The sequence below is a fragment of the Rhinoraja longicauda genome, chromosome 2 (genome assembly GCF_053455715.1).
Source record: "Rhinoraja longicauda isolate Sanriku21f chromosome 2, sRhiLon1.1, whole genome shotgun sequence".
NCBI classification, from domain to species: Eukaryota; Metazoa; Chordata; class Chondrichthyes; order Rajiformes; family Arhynchobatidae; genus Rhinoraja; species Rhinoraja longicauda.
Window position 1 is genome coordinate 115650870 of NC_135954.1, and position 17225 is coordinate 115668094.

The 17225-nt window shown below is 53.4% G+C and overlaps 1 protein-coding gene across 1 annotated transcript in view; it reads left to right on the forward strand.

Annotated features, from left to right (window-relative positions):
- LOC144608504 (protein FAM83H-like) overlaps positions 1–10221 on the forward strand; it is a 38662-nt gene extending 28441 nt beyond the window's left edge. The window contains exons 4-6 of the mRNA XM_078426358.1: positions 2962–3086; positions 7281–9627; positions 9868–10221. Of these exons, the coding sequence (XP_078282484.1) occupies positions 2962–3086; positions 7281–9627; positions 9868–10221 (2826 nt within the window). The remainder of the gene's footprint in view (positions 1–2961; positions 3087–7280; positions 9628–9867) is intronic.
- The last annotated feature ends 7004 nt before the right edge of the window (positions 10222–17225 follow it).

The window sequence follows — 17225 nt, forward strand, 5'->3', positions numbered from 1 at the left end:
GTGGAGACAGGAACAAAGTGCTGGAGTAATCAACGGGTCAGGCAGCATTTCTGGAGAAAAGGAATAAGTGATGTTTTAGACCGAGACCCATCTTCACACAGAGACGGGGGAAGGGAAACAAGAGATATAGACGGTGACATGGAAAGATAGAGCTCAAATGAATGAAAGATATGCAAAAGGTAATGATGATCAAGGAAAGGTGGAGCCCACAATGGTCCATCGTTGGCTGTGGGCTAGGCGATAACTAGTTGGTGAGCTGAAATGGAGCAACTTGGTTGACATGGATGAGTTAGGCTGAGGGTACATGGTCCTCACTGTGTGACTCTGAGAAGAGGCCTTTCAGCCTATTGAGTCATTTCAAACTGAGGGCCATTTAAAACTGAGGTGAGAAGAAACTTTTTCACCCAGAGAGTTGTGAATTTGTGGAATTCTCTGCCACAGAGGGCAGTGGAGGCCAATTCACTGGATGCATTTAAAAGAGAGTTAGATAGAGCTCTAGGGGCTAGTCGAATCAAGGGATATGGGGAGAAGGCAGGCACGGGTTACTGATTGTGGATGATCAGCCATGATCACAATGAATGGCGGTGCTGGCTCGAAGGGCCAAATGGCCTCCTGCACCTATTTTTTATGTTTCTATGACCCCTGTCCCCACTGACCCACCGACCTCTGCAGCCTCTCTTCCCCAGGAGGGGGTGTCTGTAACTCTCCTCCCCCCGCCCAAGGCTGTCCTCCCTTCCAGAGGCTGGGTCTGCTTGTGGTTCCCTTTGTTTATATAGCCCAGGAGGCTGTTGCTTATTAACAGTATCAGTAACCTGCCATACAACCTTCACAGACCTGTGTCCCCTCCCCCCACCTTAGTCTCCCCACACCCGGTGGTTCGGCCAGGACCCGTCCTCCCCTCAGTCTCCCCGGAGCCGGGCTGGGCTGGGGAGAGAGTGGGGGGATAGTGCGTGGCTGGGCAGGGCAGGGCAGGGCTGGGCTGGGGGGAGAGCGGTGGGGGGATAGTGTGTAGCTCAGCTGGGGAGAGAGTGGGGGTTAGTGAGTTACTGAGCTGGGGAGAGAGCAGGGGGGTAGTGTGTCGCAGGGCTGGGCAAGGCAGGGCCAGGCTGGGGGGAGAGCGGTGGGGGCGTAATGTGTGGCTGAGCTGGGCAAGGCCGGGATGGACTGGGGAGAGAGGGGAGAGGAGTAGTGTGTAGCAGGGCCGGGCCAGGTTGGGCTAGGCTGGGGAGAGAGGGGGGTAGTGTGTGGATGGGCTGAGCTGGGGAGAGAGGGGGGTAGTGTGTGGATGGGCTGAGCTGGGGAGAGAGTGGGGGGATAGTGTGTGGCTGAGCTGGGCCACGTTGGGCTAGGCTGGGGAGAGAGGGGAGAGGGGTAGTGTGTGGATGGCTGGGCTGGGGAGAGAGCAGGGGGATAGTGTGTAGCAAGGCCGGGCCAGGTTGGGCTAGGCTGGGGAGAGAGGGGAGAGGGGTAGTGTGTGGATGGCTGGGCTGTGGAGAGAGCAACAGCTGACACACGATATGGTACAGGGAGTGTCACCCAGGGCCGGGCACCCGACAACAATGGGCCGACTGTCGGGGCCACACACACACACACACACACACACACACACAGACACATCTATAAAGGTGGGGCTGACCTCCCCACTCTGTTTACATTGGCCAGAGTTTCAACTAGTCTGGGCACCTCTTGCGGGAAGTTCATGGAAAGCCCGTCTCTGTGGGGTGGGGCATGATAACCGTGCACGTGAAGGGGTGCAGCAGTGGGATGGGGTATAGACTTTCGTTATCATTTGAGGCAGAGGAACAAGGAACTCCACACATTGCAGCTCTGCAGGCTCATTAATGCAACACACACAGGTGATTGCCCAATATGCAATGATAGACCATGCAAAGCGCTGGAGTGACTCAGCACGTTAGGCAGCATTTCTGGAGAGTAAGGATTTAGTTTAGTTTAGAGATACAGCGTGTAAACAGGCCTTTTCAGCCCACCGGGTCCGCGCCGACCAGTGATCCCCGCACATTGACACTGTCCTACACCCACTCGGGCCAATTTTTACATTTACACACCCTCTCAAGCAAGACCTAGCATGTGTCCCCATACTCACGAGCATGGAAGTGATCCAGAGATCATGGTCCTGTGTATCAGACTAGCGTGTTTTGTCCCGTTGCCGTGTTTGGCGTGTCCCTGTGCCGTGTTCGGCGTGTCCCCGTGCCGTGTTTGGCGTGTCCCTGTGCCGTGTTTGGCGTGTTCCCATGCCGTGTTTGGTGTGTCCCTGTGCCGTGTTTGGTGTGTCCCTGTGCCGTGTTTTGTATGTCTCCGTGCCGTGTTTGGCGTGTCTCCGTGCCGTGCTTGGCGTGTCTCCGTGCCGTGTTTGGCGTGTCTCCGTGCCGTGCTTGGTGTGCCCCCGTGCCGTGTTTGGCATGTCTCCGTGCCGTGCTTCGTGTGTCTCTGTGCCGTGTTTGGCGTGTCCCTGTGCCGTATTTGGCGTGTCCCCGTGCCGTGTTTCATGTGGCCCCGTGCCATGTTTCGTGTGGCGCCTTGCCGTGTTTGGCGTGTTCCTGTGCCGTGTTTGGCGTGTTCCTGTGCCGTGTTTGGCGTGTTCCTGTGCCGTGCTTGGCGTGTCCCCGTGCCATGTTTGGCGTGTCCCCGTGCCGTGTTTGGCGTGTCCCCGTGCCGTGTTTGGCGTGTCCCCGTGCCGTGTTTGGTGTGTCCCCGTGCCGTGTTTGGCATGTCCCCGTGCCATGTTTGGCGTGTCCCCGTGCCGTGTTTGGCGTGTCCCCGTGCCGTGTTTGGCATGTCCCCGTGCCGTGTTTGGTGTGTCCCCGTGCCGTGTTTGGCGTGTCCCCGTGCCGTGTTTGGCGTGTCCCCGTGCCGTGTTTGGCGTGTCCCTGTGCCGTGTTTGGCGTGCCCCTGTTTGGCGTGTGTCTTGGCCCCGGCGGTTCACTGCGACCTCTCTTGCAGTTCCTGCGTGTGCGGACATTAGTCGGATCCACCTACTACTGCCGCTCCGGGCTCTCCTTCACTGGAAACCTGATTGAACGCTTCCTGCTGGTGGACACCAACGCTGTGCTCTGCGGCTCGTACAGGTCAGTCAGCCCCCACTGTCACCGCCATCACCCTGGGCTCACACTGACAAGTATGTGTCAAGCCAGGACGCAGTGAATGGCAGAGCCCTGCGAGTCTTGTGGAGCAACGTATCCACACACGCCAAGGTGCCCCATTTGTCCACGTTTGGCCCATATCCCTCTAAACCTTTCCAAACCTTGTAACTGTCCAAATATCTTTGTTCAAGTATGTTACAGTGCTGTTATGTTAACTCCCTCAAATATTTCCTTTGGCAGCTCTTTCCGTATACCCACTATCATCTGAGTGAAAAGTTATCCCTCAGGTTCCTATTAATTCCTTCTTCTAAACCTGTGTCCTCTGGTTCTTGATTATTTCACCTTGGGTGCATTCAGTGCATTCACCCTATTTATTCCTCTCATGATATTATACACTTCTATTAGATCACCCCTCATCCTCCTGTGCTACAAGGAATAAAGTCCTAGCCTATCATAATATGATACATTTTACTCTACAAATTGAGAGGGAGAAGGGAAAATCGGAAGTGTCAGTATTACAGTATAGCAAAGGGGATTACGTAGGCATGAGGGAGGAGCTGGCCAGAATTGACTGGAAGGAGACCCTAGCAGGGAAGACAGTGGAACAGCGATGGCAGGTATTCCTGGGAATAATGCAGAAGTTGCAGGATCAATTTATCCCAAAGAGGAGGAAAGATTCCAAGTGGAGTAAGAGGCACCCGTGGCTGACAAGGAAAGTCCAGGACAGCATAAAAATAGAAGAGAAGTATAACATAGCAAAGAAGAGTGGGAAGCCAGAGGATTGGGACTCTTTTAAAGAGCAACAGAAGATAACTAAAAACGCAATACGGGGAGAAAAGATGAGGTACGATGGTAAGCTAGCCAATAATATAAAGGAGGATAGTGAAAGCTTCTTTATGTATGTGAAGAGGAAAAAAATAGTTACGGCAAATGTGGGTCCCTTAAAGACAGGAGCAGGGGAATTTATTACGGGGAACAAGGAAATGGCAGACGAAATTGAACCATTACTTTGGATCTGTCTTCACTAAGGAAGATACAAACAATCTCCCAGATGTTCTAGTGGCCAGAGATCCTAAGGCGACGGAGGAAATGAAGGAAATTCACATTAGGTAGGAAATGGTGTTGGGTAGACTGATGGGACTGAAGGCTGATAAATCCCCAGGGCCTGACGGTCTGCATCCCAGAGTACTTAAGGAGGTGGCTCTAGAAATTGTGGACGCATTGGTGATCATTTTCCAATGTTCTATAGATTCAGGATCAGTTCCTGTGGATTGGAGGGTAGTTAATGTTATCCCACTTTTTAAGAAAGGAGGGAGAGAGAAAACAGGAAATTATAGACCAGTTAGTCTGGCATCAATGGTGGGGAAGATGCTGGAGTCAATTATAAAAGACAATTGCGGAGCATTTGGATAGCAGTAACAGGATCGTTCCGAGTGAGCATGGATTTACGAAGGGGAAATCATGCTTGACTAATCTTCTGGAATATTTTGAGGATGTAACTAGGAAAATGGACAGGGGAGAGCCGGTGGATATAGTGTACCTTGACTTTCAGAAAGCCTTCGACAAGGTCCCACATAGGAGATAGTGTGCAAAATTAGAGCACGTGATATTGGGGGTAGGGTACTGACATGGATTGAAAATTGGTTTGCAGACAGAAAGCAAAGAGTGGGGTTAAATGGGTCCCTTTCAGAATGGCAGGCAGTAACTAGTGGGGTACTGCAAGGCTTGGTGCTGGGACCGCAGCTATTTACAATATACATTAATGACTTGGATGAACGGATTAAAAGTAACATTAGCAAATTTGCAGATGATACAAAGCTAGGTGGCAGAGTGAACTGTGAGGAAGATGCTATGTGGTTGCAGGGTGACTTGGACAGTCTGTGTGAATGGGCGGATGCATGGCTGATGCAGTTTAATGTGGATAAGTGTGAGGTTATCCACTTTGGTGGTAAGAATAGGAAGGCAGATTATTGTCTGAATGGTGTCAAGTTAGGAAAAGGGGACATACAACGAGATCTGGGTGTCCTAGTTCATCAGTTACTGAAAGGAAGCATGCAGGTATAGCAGGCAGTGAAGAAAGCCAATGGAATGTTGGCCTTCATAACAAGAGGAGTTGAGTATAGGAGCAAAGAGGTCCTTCTGCATTTGTACAGGGCCCTAGTGAGATCGCACCTGGAGTACTGTGTGCAGTTTTGGTCTCCAAATTTGAGGAAGGATATTCTTGCTATTGTGGGCGTGCAGCGTAGGTTTACTAGGTTAATTCCCGGAATGGTGGGACTGTCGTATGTTGAAAGACTGGAGCGACTAGGCTTGTTTACACTAGAATTTAGGATGAGAGGGGATCTTATTGAAACATATAAGATTATTAAGGAGTCGGACAGGACAGGTTAGAGGCAGAATTTTTTCCCCCAATGTTGGGGGAGTCCAGAACCAGGGGCCACAGTTTAAGAATAAAGGGTCGGTCATTTGGAACAGGGGTGATGAAAAACTTTTTCAGTCAGAGAGTTGTAAATCTGTGGAAATCTCTGCCTCAGAAGGTAATGGAGGCAAATTCTCTGAATGCATTCAAGATAGAGCTCTTAAGGATAGCGGAGTCAGGGGGTATGGGGAGAAGGTAGGAACGGGGTACTGATTGAGAATGATCAGCCATGATCATATTGAATGGTGGTGCTGGCTCGAAGGGCCGAATGGCCTACTCCTGCACCTATTGTCTATTACCCAACCTCGCCCCATAGCTCAGACCCATGAGTCTGGCAACATTGTCTTAAATCTGCACTCTCTCCAGCTTAATGGCATCTTTCTCATAGCAGGGTGTCTAAAACTGAACACAATACTCCAGGTTTGGCCCCACCAGCATCTTGTAAAACTGTAATTAATTCCCTGACTGATGAAGGTCAGCATGCGAAAAGCATTTGTCACCACCTTATCTACCTGTGATGCCACAGTCAAGGAACAATGTACCTGAGGTCCTAGATCTCTCTGCTGCACTCCCCAGGACTTTGCCAGTCATGTTCATAAGTCATCGGAGCAGAATTAGGCCATGTGGCCCATCGCGTCTACTTCACCCTTCAATCATGGCTGGTCTATATTTCCCTTCAACCCCATTCTCCTGCCTTCTCCCCATTACCATTGACACCCTTACTTGTCAAGGATCTGTCAATCTCCGCTTTAAAAATACCCAATGACTTGGCCTCCACAGCCGTCTGTGGCAAAGAATTCCACTGATTAACCACCATTCACTGTGAAGGTCCTGTCCTGGTCTGACTTCACATGGAGCAACACTTCACATTTAGCTGAATTAAATACTATTAGGTATTCCTCTGCTGACTTACCCAACTGATCGAGATGCTGCTGTAATGGTTGATAACCATCTTGTCTGTCTCCAAGACCGCCGATTGTAGTGTCATCTGCAAACTTACAAATCATGCCTTTCTCTTTCCTTGAGAGTGTTCCACCCCCTCCAGACATCCGTGCAGTGAATTGTGGAGGGATTGAGGGGGAGGGGGAGTAAATCACTCACCAAGGATTCTCTGCTGTGCCGCCCCTGGGTGAGGCAGATGGGTCTCGTTCTGTACCCCTCCCGCCCCCCCGATGCAGAGTTGTGGTGAAGTTAGGGTTGCCAACTTTCTAACTCCCAAATAAGGGACAAAAGGTGACGTCACCGTCCCGCTCCCCACGTGACCTCACCCAGCCAGTGGCCATGTGCTCCCGCTCCACCAATGGCGGCCGCAATGGCTACGCAACCTCCATTCGGCGAGCACATTCGCCCCCGCTCCCCGAACACACTCCGTTAGCTTACACTGTCCGGGCCCACAGTTAGCTTACACTGTCCGGGCCTACAGCGGCCCCCGGGCCCACAGTGTCCGGGCCTACTGCGACCCCCTGGCCTACACTTTCCGGGCCTACAGCGGCTCCCGGGCCTACAGTGCCCGGGCCTATAGGGGTCCCTGGGCCTACATTGTCCGGGCCTACAGCGGCCCCCGGGCCTACACTGTCCGGGCCTACACTGTCCGGGCCTACACTCCCCGGGCCTAATACGGGACAAACTAATTTAGCCCAATATACGGGATGTCTCGGCTAATGCGGGACAGTTGGCAACCCTAGGTGAGGTGTCGATCTGCTTTGGGGCTGGTATCCTTGTGCATCCACTGACGCTGTTTCGTAACCTTTGTCCTGTAGTTTCATGTGGTCGTTTGAGAAGATTCACCGCAGCATCGTGCAGAGATTCCAGGGCGAGCTGGTGGGCATCTTTGACGAGGAGTTCCGCATTCTTTACGCCCAGTCGTTCCCATTGGCGGGGCTGGAGAACGCGGTGCCAGCCATGGACAACTACTACAGCGTGGCCCCGTACTCACGCATGCAGAGAGGCCGCCCCAGGCCGGGCACCCGCTTCCTGCAGGAGGACATGCTGTCCCAGCACTCCAGCCAGTCCTGGGCCGAGTCTGACCCTGAGCGTTTCCCTCGCATCATCAGGCCGGAGGGTCAGGGGGCACAGTTCAGGGAGGGTGCGGGCATCAGGAACTACGGCAAGCAGTTGCCCAGCTTCCAGCAGGAGCCTTTGAGCAGCTCAGTGCTCAGAGCCAAGCGCATGGAGATGAACATGCGGAAGCGCCAGAGTTACGCGGAGGGAACGGCAGAGAGCTACAATGCCAGGGAACAGCGTCACGGCTGGATGAGCGAGCACTACGATCAGCTGGATGCCCGGTCAGAGCAGCTGATCCGGGAGAAGCTGCCGCCCCTGGAGCCCGGCCTGACCCGGGACAGGTTCCGCTCCATCAACAGCAAGCACCGCCTGTTTGAAAGGTTCCGGCACAGCCGTGAGGATTTACGCTGGGCAGGGGAACCGACGCTGCCGCAATCCCATGGCCACGAGCAGATGAATTTCGAGGACGCCTTCCTGTCGGGGTACCCCTTGCAACCCCCGCTGGTGAGCTACGAACTGTCCAACTCCTCCAGGGAAGTGCGGTACGGCTCCAGCGACATGGAGCTGGAGGGTGAGGGAAGGCTGGGGCTGGAAGCTCAGAAACGCCCCAACATCGGCCAGTCCTACGCCTGCCAGAAGTCGCCCACACAGAAGCAGGTGCTGGACCCCAGGATGCTGTTCCAGGAGTCGAGCCTGGGCCGCAAGTCCCAGGACCAGCCCACCAAGCAGGGGCTGAGGCGCTGGAGGCTGGGCTCCTACCTCAGCGACCAGCCAGGCCTGCCCGAGGAGGAGCCGTCCTCAGCTGGCCACAGCGAGGGGCCTGGGGACAGACACAGGGAGGGGGAGCAGGGCAATACCCCACTGATCAGAGACCCCCCGCAGTTCACCAGCTACAAGCGGCTGGACCTGTACAGCTCCAAGCTGCAGAGGGGGGAGGCAGGAGAGGAGCACGGGGAGGGGGAGCAGGTGATGAAGCTGGCCAAACACGCCTCGCTGCGGAGCAAACTCAACCCACTGCAGCAGCGAGGCTCGCGGCTACGCTCCTCCCTCATCTTCAACTCCTCCAAAATCGAACAGCACATGACGCAGAAGGGCCGCAAGGTCCTGAACATCCGAGAGCAGGTACAGGGCGAGGTGAGGGAGTGCCAGGAGCTGGGGTCTCCCCCAGCCGGGATATCAGAGGAGACGGCTGGCGAGGAGCGGCTCGGTCACCTCCAGGGACCGGAGAATGTCCAGCCCACACCAGTGGAGACCCTCACTTCCGAGCAACCAGAGCAACGGCCGTCCAGTCCGGACTCTACCCTCAGCCCTCACCACAGGAAGACGGCAAAATCAGACCTTCAGCTCAGCAAGAAGGTCCAGGATGTCCTGAACAAGATGGCCCAGCGCACATCGGCAGCCAAAGTGGTGGTCCAGCCGCACACTGACCACCCCCAGAATCATCCTGTGGACATCCCCTCCGCTCTGACCCCAAAGCCAAGTCCTCAACCCCCTGAGGCCAACACCAAACCACCTCCTCCCACCAGACCCCAGCCTCCACCGACAATCAGCATCACCAGAGACACACCAGGGCCCACTGAGGGCCACAAGAGTCCCTCTCCCACCCCCATTGTGGGAATGGGGGAGGGTACAGTCAAGGTCAGGCTGCACTCCACCACTGTGTGTGTGAACGAGCAGGGGGGTCAGCACGGAGACCCCCCTGCCACCCCGACAACGCCCAAGGCCTCCCCGAAACTAAGGAAGTTCCTCAGCTTCCTGGGGGACCGCAGGTCCAAGGAGGTCCCTGGGCAGGGAGCGGCCAGCGGCGAGACCGACAAGGGTGGTGAGCAATCTCCGAGGGGCACGGTGGAGAGGGAGGAGAAGTCGCAGAGATCTACGGCGGTCCCTGGCGCAGTTCCAGTGCTCAAGGCCACGGCACTGGCATCCAGTGGGCGCTACAGCAACTCGGCCAACGTCCTGTACAGCAGCAACCTCCGCGATGACACCAAGGTCATCCTGGAGAAGATCTCTGCCAACAGCCTGAAGAACCGGGAGGGGGCCAGGAAGGAGGGCACCCGGGCAGAGGTCGCCAGGGCGGAGGTCGCAGGATCGGAGGTCGCCAGAGTGGAGGTCACCCGGGCGGAGGTCGCAGGATCGGAGGTCACCCTGGTGGAGGTCGCAGGATCAGAGGTCGTCAAGGCGGAGGTTGCTAGGGCAGAGGCCGCCAGGACGGAGGACACAGGATCGGACGTTGCCAGGGTGGAAATCGTCAGGGCGGAGATCACAGGGTCAGAAGGCACCAGGTCGGAGGTCACAGGGTTGGAGGGCACCAAGTCGGAGGTCACCAGGTCGGAGGGCACCAAGTCGGAGGGCACCAAGCCGCAGACTCCGTCGGCCAGCGGGGAGGAGGGTCACTCCGGCCCGGCTCCGGCTGATGGGGGTAACAGTTCTGTTCCCAGCAAGCCGTGTTTGGACGGGCCGGCGAAGCCCAAGGAGACCCCCAGCCCGACCGATGACACAGACCCCCTGATCCGCAGGATGGACAGCTTCAGGAAGGAGCGGCGTGTCTACAGCCGCTTCGAGGTGTTCTACAAGCGCGAGGAGCCCCCAAGGGCAGAGGGCAACATCTCGGGGCAGCAAGGCTCCACGGACGGAAGCGACAAGAAGAGGACGTCCAAGTTCATCCCGAAGCTCTTTGGGTCGTTGCGCAGGTTTTAACCCCGGCCCTGGCCGCCAGGTGCCGCCCTCCTGTCTGTGGCTCACTGACATTTGGGGTGGGATGGGGGGGACGGAGCCAGGCAGCCCCCATCCTCTCCACATCCAGGGGGCACCATGATATCAGACAGCACAGGGAGAACCAAAGTGACGCAGAGCGTTCCACAGACCGACAGCGTATAATGGTCGTTAAACTCCCCGCAGTCACCTGTCGTGTGTGAGGGAGGTCACCGCGGCTCGGGTTCACCGGCGTCTCCGTGGCTCGGGGTCACCGGGGTCGCCACAGCTCCGGGTCATCAGGGTCACCGCAGCACGGGGTCACTGGGGCTCGGGGTCACCGGGGTCACAGCGGCTCGGGGTCACCGGGGATCGTGGTCAATGTGGCTTGGGGTCACCGGGGTCACCGGGGCTAGGGGTCATGAGGGTCACGAGGGTCACCTCCAGAGTCACAGAGAGCCTCACAGAGAGCAACTACCTCCAGCCAACACCGACCCTGCAGGCAGCCCACCCAACACAACGATATGGAGGGGGCACACGTGCCATATTTGCCCCAACCTCGGCTCCCTGCCGCAAGCTTTGTGTTGTGCTCAGCTATGGACCTTGTGCCTGCCCGGCCGACTCTGGGCACTGTTTGATCAGGAGCGATGAACGTTGCCCAAGTGAACAGTGAAGGGCAGAGCTACAATGGCCACTCCCACGCCATCTTGCTGCCAACCTCCTCGGGGCACAACCCGGCTCAAACCCTGCCAACCTGGAACAGTACAGCTCAGGAACAGGCCCTTCAGCCCACCATGTCTGTGCCCACCATCACGCCAAGTTAAGCTAATCTCATCCACAAGGACGTGGACCCCTATCCCCTGCCTGCTCATGTGCTGACGACATACCTCTTAACCATCGCTGTTGTAATCTGCTTCCACCACCACCCCTGATAGCACCTTCCAGGTGTAATTAAAAAAACTTGCCGTCATGTTATCTTTTAAATTTGCCCCTTCTCAACTTAAAATTATTTGCAGCATTTAATAGTTCCACCCTTGGAGAAACAAGTTCCAGCTGTCCACCCTATCAATGCCACTCAGACTATTCTTGATTTTTATCAGGTCTCCCTTCAACCTCTGATGTTCCAGAGAAAACAATCCAAGTCTGTCCAAGCTGTCATAACTTATACCAGGCAGCATCCTGGTGAACCTGCTCTGCACTCTCTCCAAAGCCCCCACATCCTTCCTGTAATGTGGTGACCAGAACTGCACGCAGTACTCCAAATGTGGTCTAAATAATATTACATAAATCTGCAGTTTGCCTTCCCAATGTATCTACCGATGCCCCAACTGATGAAGGCAAACATTGCCAGGCATCATCTTTAGCACTCCATCTACTTGAGTTGCCATTTTCAGGAAGCTTTGGACTTACATCCTCGGATCACCCTCTACATCAATGCCTTAAGGGTCATAGTTATGCTTGTGCAACACGGAAACACTTTTCAACCCAACTCATCCACGCCGACCAACTTGCCTAACTCAGCTTGTCTCCATTGTCTGTGCTGGCCCATATCCCTACAAATCCTTTCTATCTTTAACTCTCTTAAAATTGTATCAACCTTTATCATTTTGGATGCTCATTCCACATACACACCACGGTCTATGTAGAAAAGGTGTACCTAGGGTCCCTTTTAAATTTTTCACTCTCACCTTAAGCCTTGGCTATTTATTGTATAATTTGTGTTCAACACATCAGTTGTCCGGATTAAACTCCACGTGCCATTTCTGCCTGCATTTCCAGCTCATCTCTGTCCTGCTGGGTAGTGCTGGAGGAAATCAGCGGGTTAGGCAATATCTCTGGAGGACATGGATAGGTGACGTTTCAGGTCAGAACCCTTCTTCAGAATGATGGAGTCGGGGAGAGAAATCTGAGGAAGAGATGGAGGGCAGATCAAAGCCTGGCAAGTGATAGGTGAGGGGGTGTTAGTTGGCAGATGGGTGGATATCTGGCTGCATACTGCCCGATGGTGATGCTGCCCGCTCCTGTTGTGTCTGTATCCTGTTATGGGTCTGTCGGAGCAGAGGGGGCTGGGTGAGATGCCTCTCTGTGACTGTCAAGAGACTGCAGCTAAGCCCATAGTCAGTGCACACATACTGGGGACGTACAGAATTAATGATCACTCATAGCAGAGGGCAGTCAAAGAGAATTGCTGCAAATCCTCAGCAGGTCAGATGGCATCTAGGTAGAGAGAGGGAGAGCGTGATGGATAATAGGGCACAGAGGCAGACCCTTCAGCCCGCCACATCCATGCTAACCCTTCTGCCAATCTGCACTAATCCCGTTTGACTGGATTGTGATAGATTGAGACTATCTGTGCCTTGCCTCTGTTTAAATGCCTCTGAGGTGAAATAATTGTGCTACATTCCACCACCTCCTCTGAAAGTGTGTTCCAGTTACCAACCACTCTCTCTGTAAAATAAACTTATCCCTCAGGCCCCCTTTAAATCTCTCTCCTCTCACCTGAACCATCTGCCCTCCTTTTTATGTCCCTCTCATGGGAAATTAGACATCTATGCCCTGCACAATGTATATCTCTATCAGTCTTGCTCATTCTAGGGCAAACAAGTCCAGACTATCCAATACCTTCCCATAACTGAAGCCATCTGATCCGAGCACTGTCTGTAGATCTCCTGTGCACAGGTTCAGTGCTAACGGGTGGTGCAGTGGTATTGCTGCCTTACAGCGAATGCAGCGCCGGAGACTGGTTCGATCCTGATTACGGGCGCCGTCTGTACGGCGTTTGTACGTTCTCCCCGTGACCTGCTTGGGTTTTCTCCGAGATCTTCGGTTTCCTCCCACACTCCAAAGACGGCAAATGTTTTTTTTTTAAATTGTCCCTAGTGGGTGTAGGATAGTGTTAGTGTGTGGGGATCGCTGGGCGGCGCGGACCCGGTGGGCCGAAGGGCCTGTTTCTGCGCTGTATCTCTAAATCTAAATCTAACACATCTCCTGTAACGTGATGGCCTGAGCACTGTCTGGAGATCTCCTGTGCACAGGTTCAGTGCTAACACATCTCCTGCAAGGTGGTGGCCTGAGCTGTATACAGTAGTCAGTGAGAAGTGTGCACAAGGCAGTGTAGTGTTGCAGGGAGGGGGGGGGGGGGGGGAGAGGGCGAGGGAAGAGAGGGCGAGGGAAGGAAGGCTGGGACAGAGGGAGGTTTCTGATGGGACAAGGCTGGTGTTGCGTTCAGAGAGACATTTGTCTGATAAGCTGCTGAGAGACAGCTAGAGTGATTACACAGAAAGGAATGTGCTAGAAATGCAAAATGCAAGTCATAGCTGCTGCTGCAACTTGCAATCAGAAGAGGAATGGTGAAAGATGAGTCAGTGTGTGCGGGGAAAGCAATTCTGTTACAAACAGAAAACTGGGATAGGGTCGATGTTGAGACGGGTGCAATGAGTCCCTGTAACTGCCCGTCGCATCCAGACTCTGGCCCTGCCCTTGTGCGGTTTTACAATGAGACCTGACAAGGCCGATGAACAACACCTCACCCCATCCTCTGGTGGCTCAGCACTTCAACTCCCACTCCCACTCTGACCTCTATGTCCTGGGCCTCCTCCATTGTCAGAGTGAGGCCCAGCGCAAATCGGAGGAACAGCACCTCATATTTTGCTTGGGTAGTTTACACCCCAGCGGTATGAACATTGACTTCTCTAACTTCAGATAGCCCTTGCTTTTCCTCTCTATCCCCTCCCCCTTCCCAGTTCTCCCACTAGTCTTCCTGTCTCCAACTACATTCTATCTTTGTCCCGACTCCTCCCCTGACATCAGTCTGAAGAAGGGTCTCTTATTCATTCTCTCCACAGATGCTGCCTGACCCGTGAGTTACTCCAGCATTTTGTGTCTACCTTCGATTTAAACCAGCATCTGCAATTCTGTCCAACACACCGCACCCTACTGGGCAGGTTCCAGCCTGCATTACTCTACTGAAGACAACAGTTCCAAGTAACCCAAGGTCTCTGACACAGCTGTCAGGTTCTGTACAGCTTGGTTCAGTGTTTCTTCTCTTCCGAACTACCTTTCTTAATCCATCAATCAGCTCCCTCTGGCCTTGCTCTCTCCACTCATACTCTCTCTCTGCTCTCCACCCACTCCCACTCTCATTTCTCTCCACCCACTCCTGCTCTCATAGAAACATAGAAAATAGGTGCAGGAGTAGGCCATTCGGCCCTTCGAATGGCTGATTATCCAACAGTATCCCGTACCTGCCTTCTCTCCATACCCCCCTGATCCCTTTAGCCACAAGGGCCACATCTAACTCCCTCTTAAATATAGCCAATGAACTGGCCTCAACTACCTTCCGTGGCAGAGAATTCCACAGATTCACCACTCTCTGTGTGAAGAAAACCTCTCATCTCGGTCCTAAAAGACTTCCCCCTTTTCCTTAAACTGTGACGCCTTGTTCTGGACTTCCCGCTCTCATTTCTCTCCACCCACTCTCGCTCTCAACTCTCTCTACTCTCTCTTTATGCTCCCTCCACCCACTCTCTCCACCTAAAGTCAACTTGTTTCCTGCCTAGCCCACTATGAGTGATATAACGGGGAAACAGGGCCTTCACCCCTAACTTGTCCATGACCAAAGTAGGACCATTTGCTCGTAGATAGACACAAAGTGCCGGGGTAACTGAACGGGTCAGGCAGCATCTTTGGAGAAAAACCCTGGGTGATGTTTTGGCTCGGGAAACTTCTTCAGACTGATCCCGACCCGAAACGTCACCCATCCTTTTTCTCCAGGGATATTTCTCCCCACAGATGTTTCCTGGCCATGAGCTGGAACAGATGCATGGAAGATTTACAGGGATGTTGTCAGGACTCGAGGCCTGAGCTGCAGGGAGATGTTTTCAGGACTCGAGTCTTGAGAGAGCTGCAGTGAGATGTTGGGAGGCTGAGACTTTATTCCTTGGAGCGCAGGAGGATGAGGGGTGATCTTATAGAGTCGTATAAAATCATGAGGGGCATAGATAGGTCTTTTTCCAGCGCAGGAGAATCAAGAACCAGAGGGTAATGGTTTAAGGTGAGAGGAAAGATTTCATATAAAGCTGAGGGGCATCAGAGGGCAGTGGTTATATGGAATGAGGTGCCAGAGGACATAGTTGCAACAGGTACAATGACAACATTTTAAAAAACAGTTGGACAGGTGGAAACATAGAAAATAGGCGCAGGAGGAGGCCATTTGGCCCTTCGAGCCAGCACCACCATTCACTGTGATCATGGCTGATCATCCACAATCAGTAACATGTGCCTGCCTTCTCTCCATGTCCCTTGATTCCACTAGGCCCTAGAGCTCTATCTGACTCTCTTTTAAATTCATCCAGTGAATTGGCCTCCACTGCCTTCTGTAGCAGAGAATTCCTCAAATTCACAACTCTGGGTGAAAAGGTTTCTTCTCACCTCAATTTTAAATGGCCTCCCCTTTATTCCTAGACTGTGGCCCCTGGTTCTGGACTCCCCCAACATTGGGAACATTTTCCCTGCAACCAGTTTGTCCAGTCCTTTTATAATTTTATACAAGGATACGAAAGGATTAGAGGCGTGGACAAATAGGACTCGCTTTGGTGGGATTGTAGATGAGTTGGTCCAGATGTCCTGTTTCTGTGCTGCATAACTTTCCAGGGTTTTCCATAAATGCCAGCAGTATCTGCAGTGGGCACATGTTGAGTTAATGCAATTCCACGCTCCATTCACACACTGTCCCAAATGTAACTCACGGACATCCAGGATCGTGTGATAACTTCAGATATTTATAAATGCTTCTTGTATGAAAATAATTGGAAATGTTCCCTTCTGCTGCCTGAGCAGAATGTGTTTATGACCGTTTATAAGCTGTAATTAATGCAAACCGATCCCCCTGAAGAATTAGTGTGTCTTCCTGAATTATTTTAGAATTACTGATTTTTAGAATTGTTTTTTTATTATATTTCAATTTTTGCTTTGTATCTTTGGGATTCTGTAAAATGTTGAAAGTATTGGTTAAAATAACAAAGGGTTTTATAATTTCTGATGTGTTGTTTGAGAATTCTTAAATGATTTATAGATTAGCCTATTTGACATTACAGTTGCTTCTCTGTGTTTGACCCCAGGAGTGTGTGATGGGAGGGTGGATAGGGAGCGCCTCTGCATGTCTGACCCCCAGAGTGTGTGATGGGAGGGTGGAGAGGGAGCGCCACTCTGTGTCTGACCCCCGGGAGTGTATGATGGGAGGGTGTAGAGGGAGCGCCACTCTGTGTCTGATCTCGGGAGTGTGTGATGGGAGGATGGAGAAGGAGCTTTACTGTGTCTGACCCCCAGAGTGTGTGATGGGAGGGTGGAGAGGGAGCGCCACTCTGTGTCTGACCCCCGGGAGTGTGTGATGGGAGGGTGAGGAGGGGAAGGATCGGCAGATGGAGTCAGGTGGGGGCGAGAAGGGGGTCGTTTGGGGATAGCGTCTGTTAACTCCAAACCAAAGAAGGAATTGGGCAGGTGGGCGAGGTGGGGGAGTGTCAAAGAGTAGAGGGCATGAGTTTTAAAGCCAGAGGGCGCAAGTTTAAATGAGGTTGCTTTCTTTGAGGGGAAACCTGATGGATGTTCATTAAATGACGGGAGGCATAGATAGGGTAGACAGTCAGAACCCTTTTCTCAGGGTGGAAATATCAAAGACTCGAGGGCATAGTTTTAAGAACGTTTAAAGGAAATAGACCAAGTGGACCCATTGGGCCCAAACCACTTCTGCATTGGTGCAGCACCCTCTCCTCCCTCTCCTCCCCCTACTCCCCTCCCCCTCTCCTACCCTTCCCCCTCCCCTACCCTCCCCCCTTCCCACCTCTCCTCCCCTCCCCCTCCTCCCCCTCCTCCCCCTCCTCCCTCCATCCTCCCCCTCCCCTCCCCCTCCTCCCTCCATCCTCCCCCTCCCCTCCCCCACTCCATCCCCCTGAACCCCCCTTATCCCTCCCCCCCTCCCTCCCCCTCCCTCCCTAGATTTAAACTGTAAAACG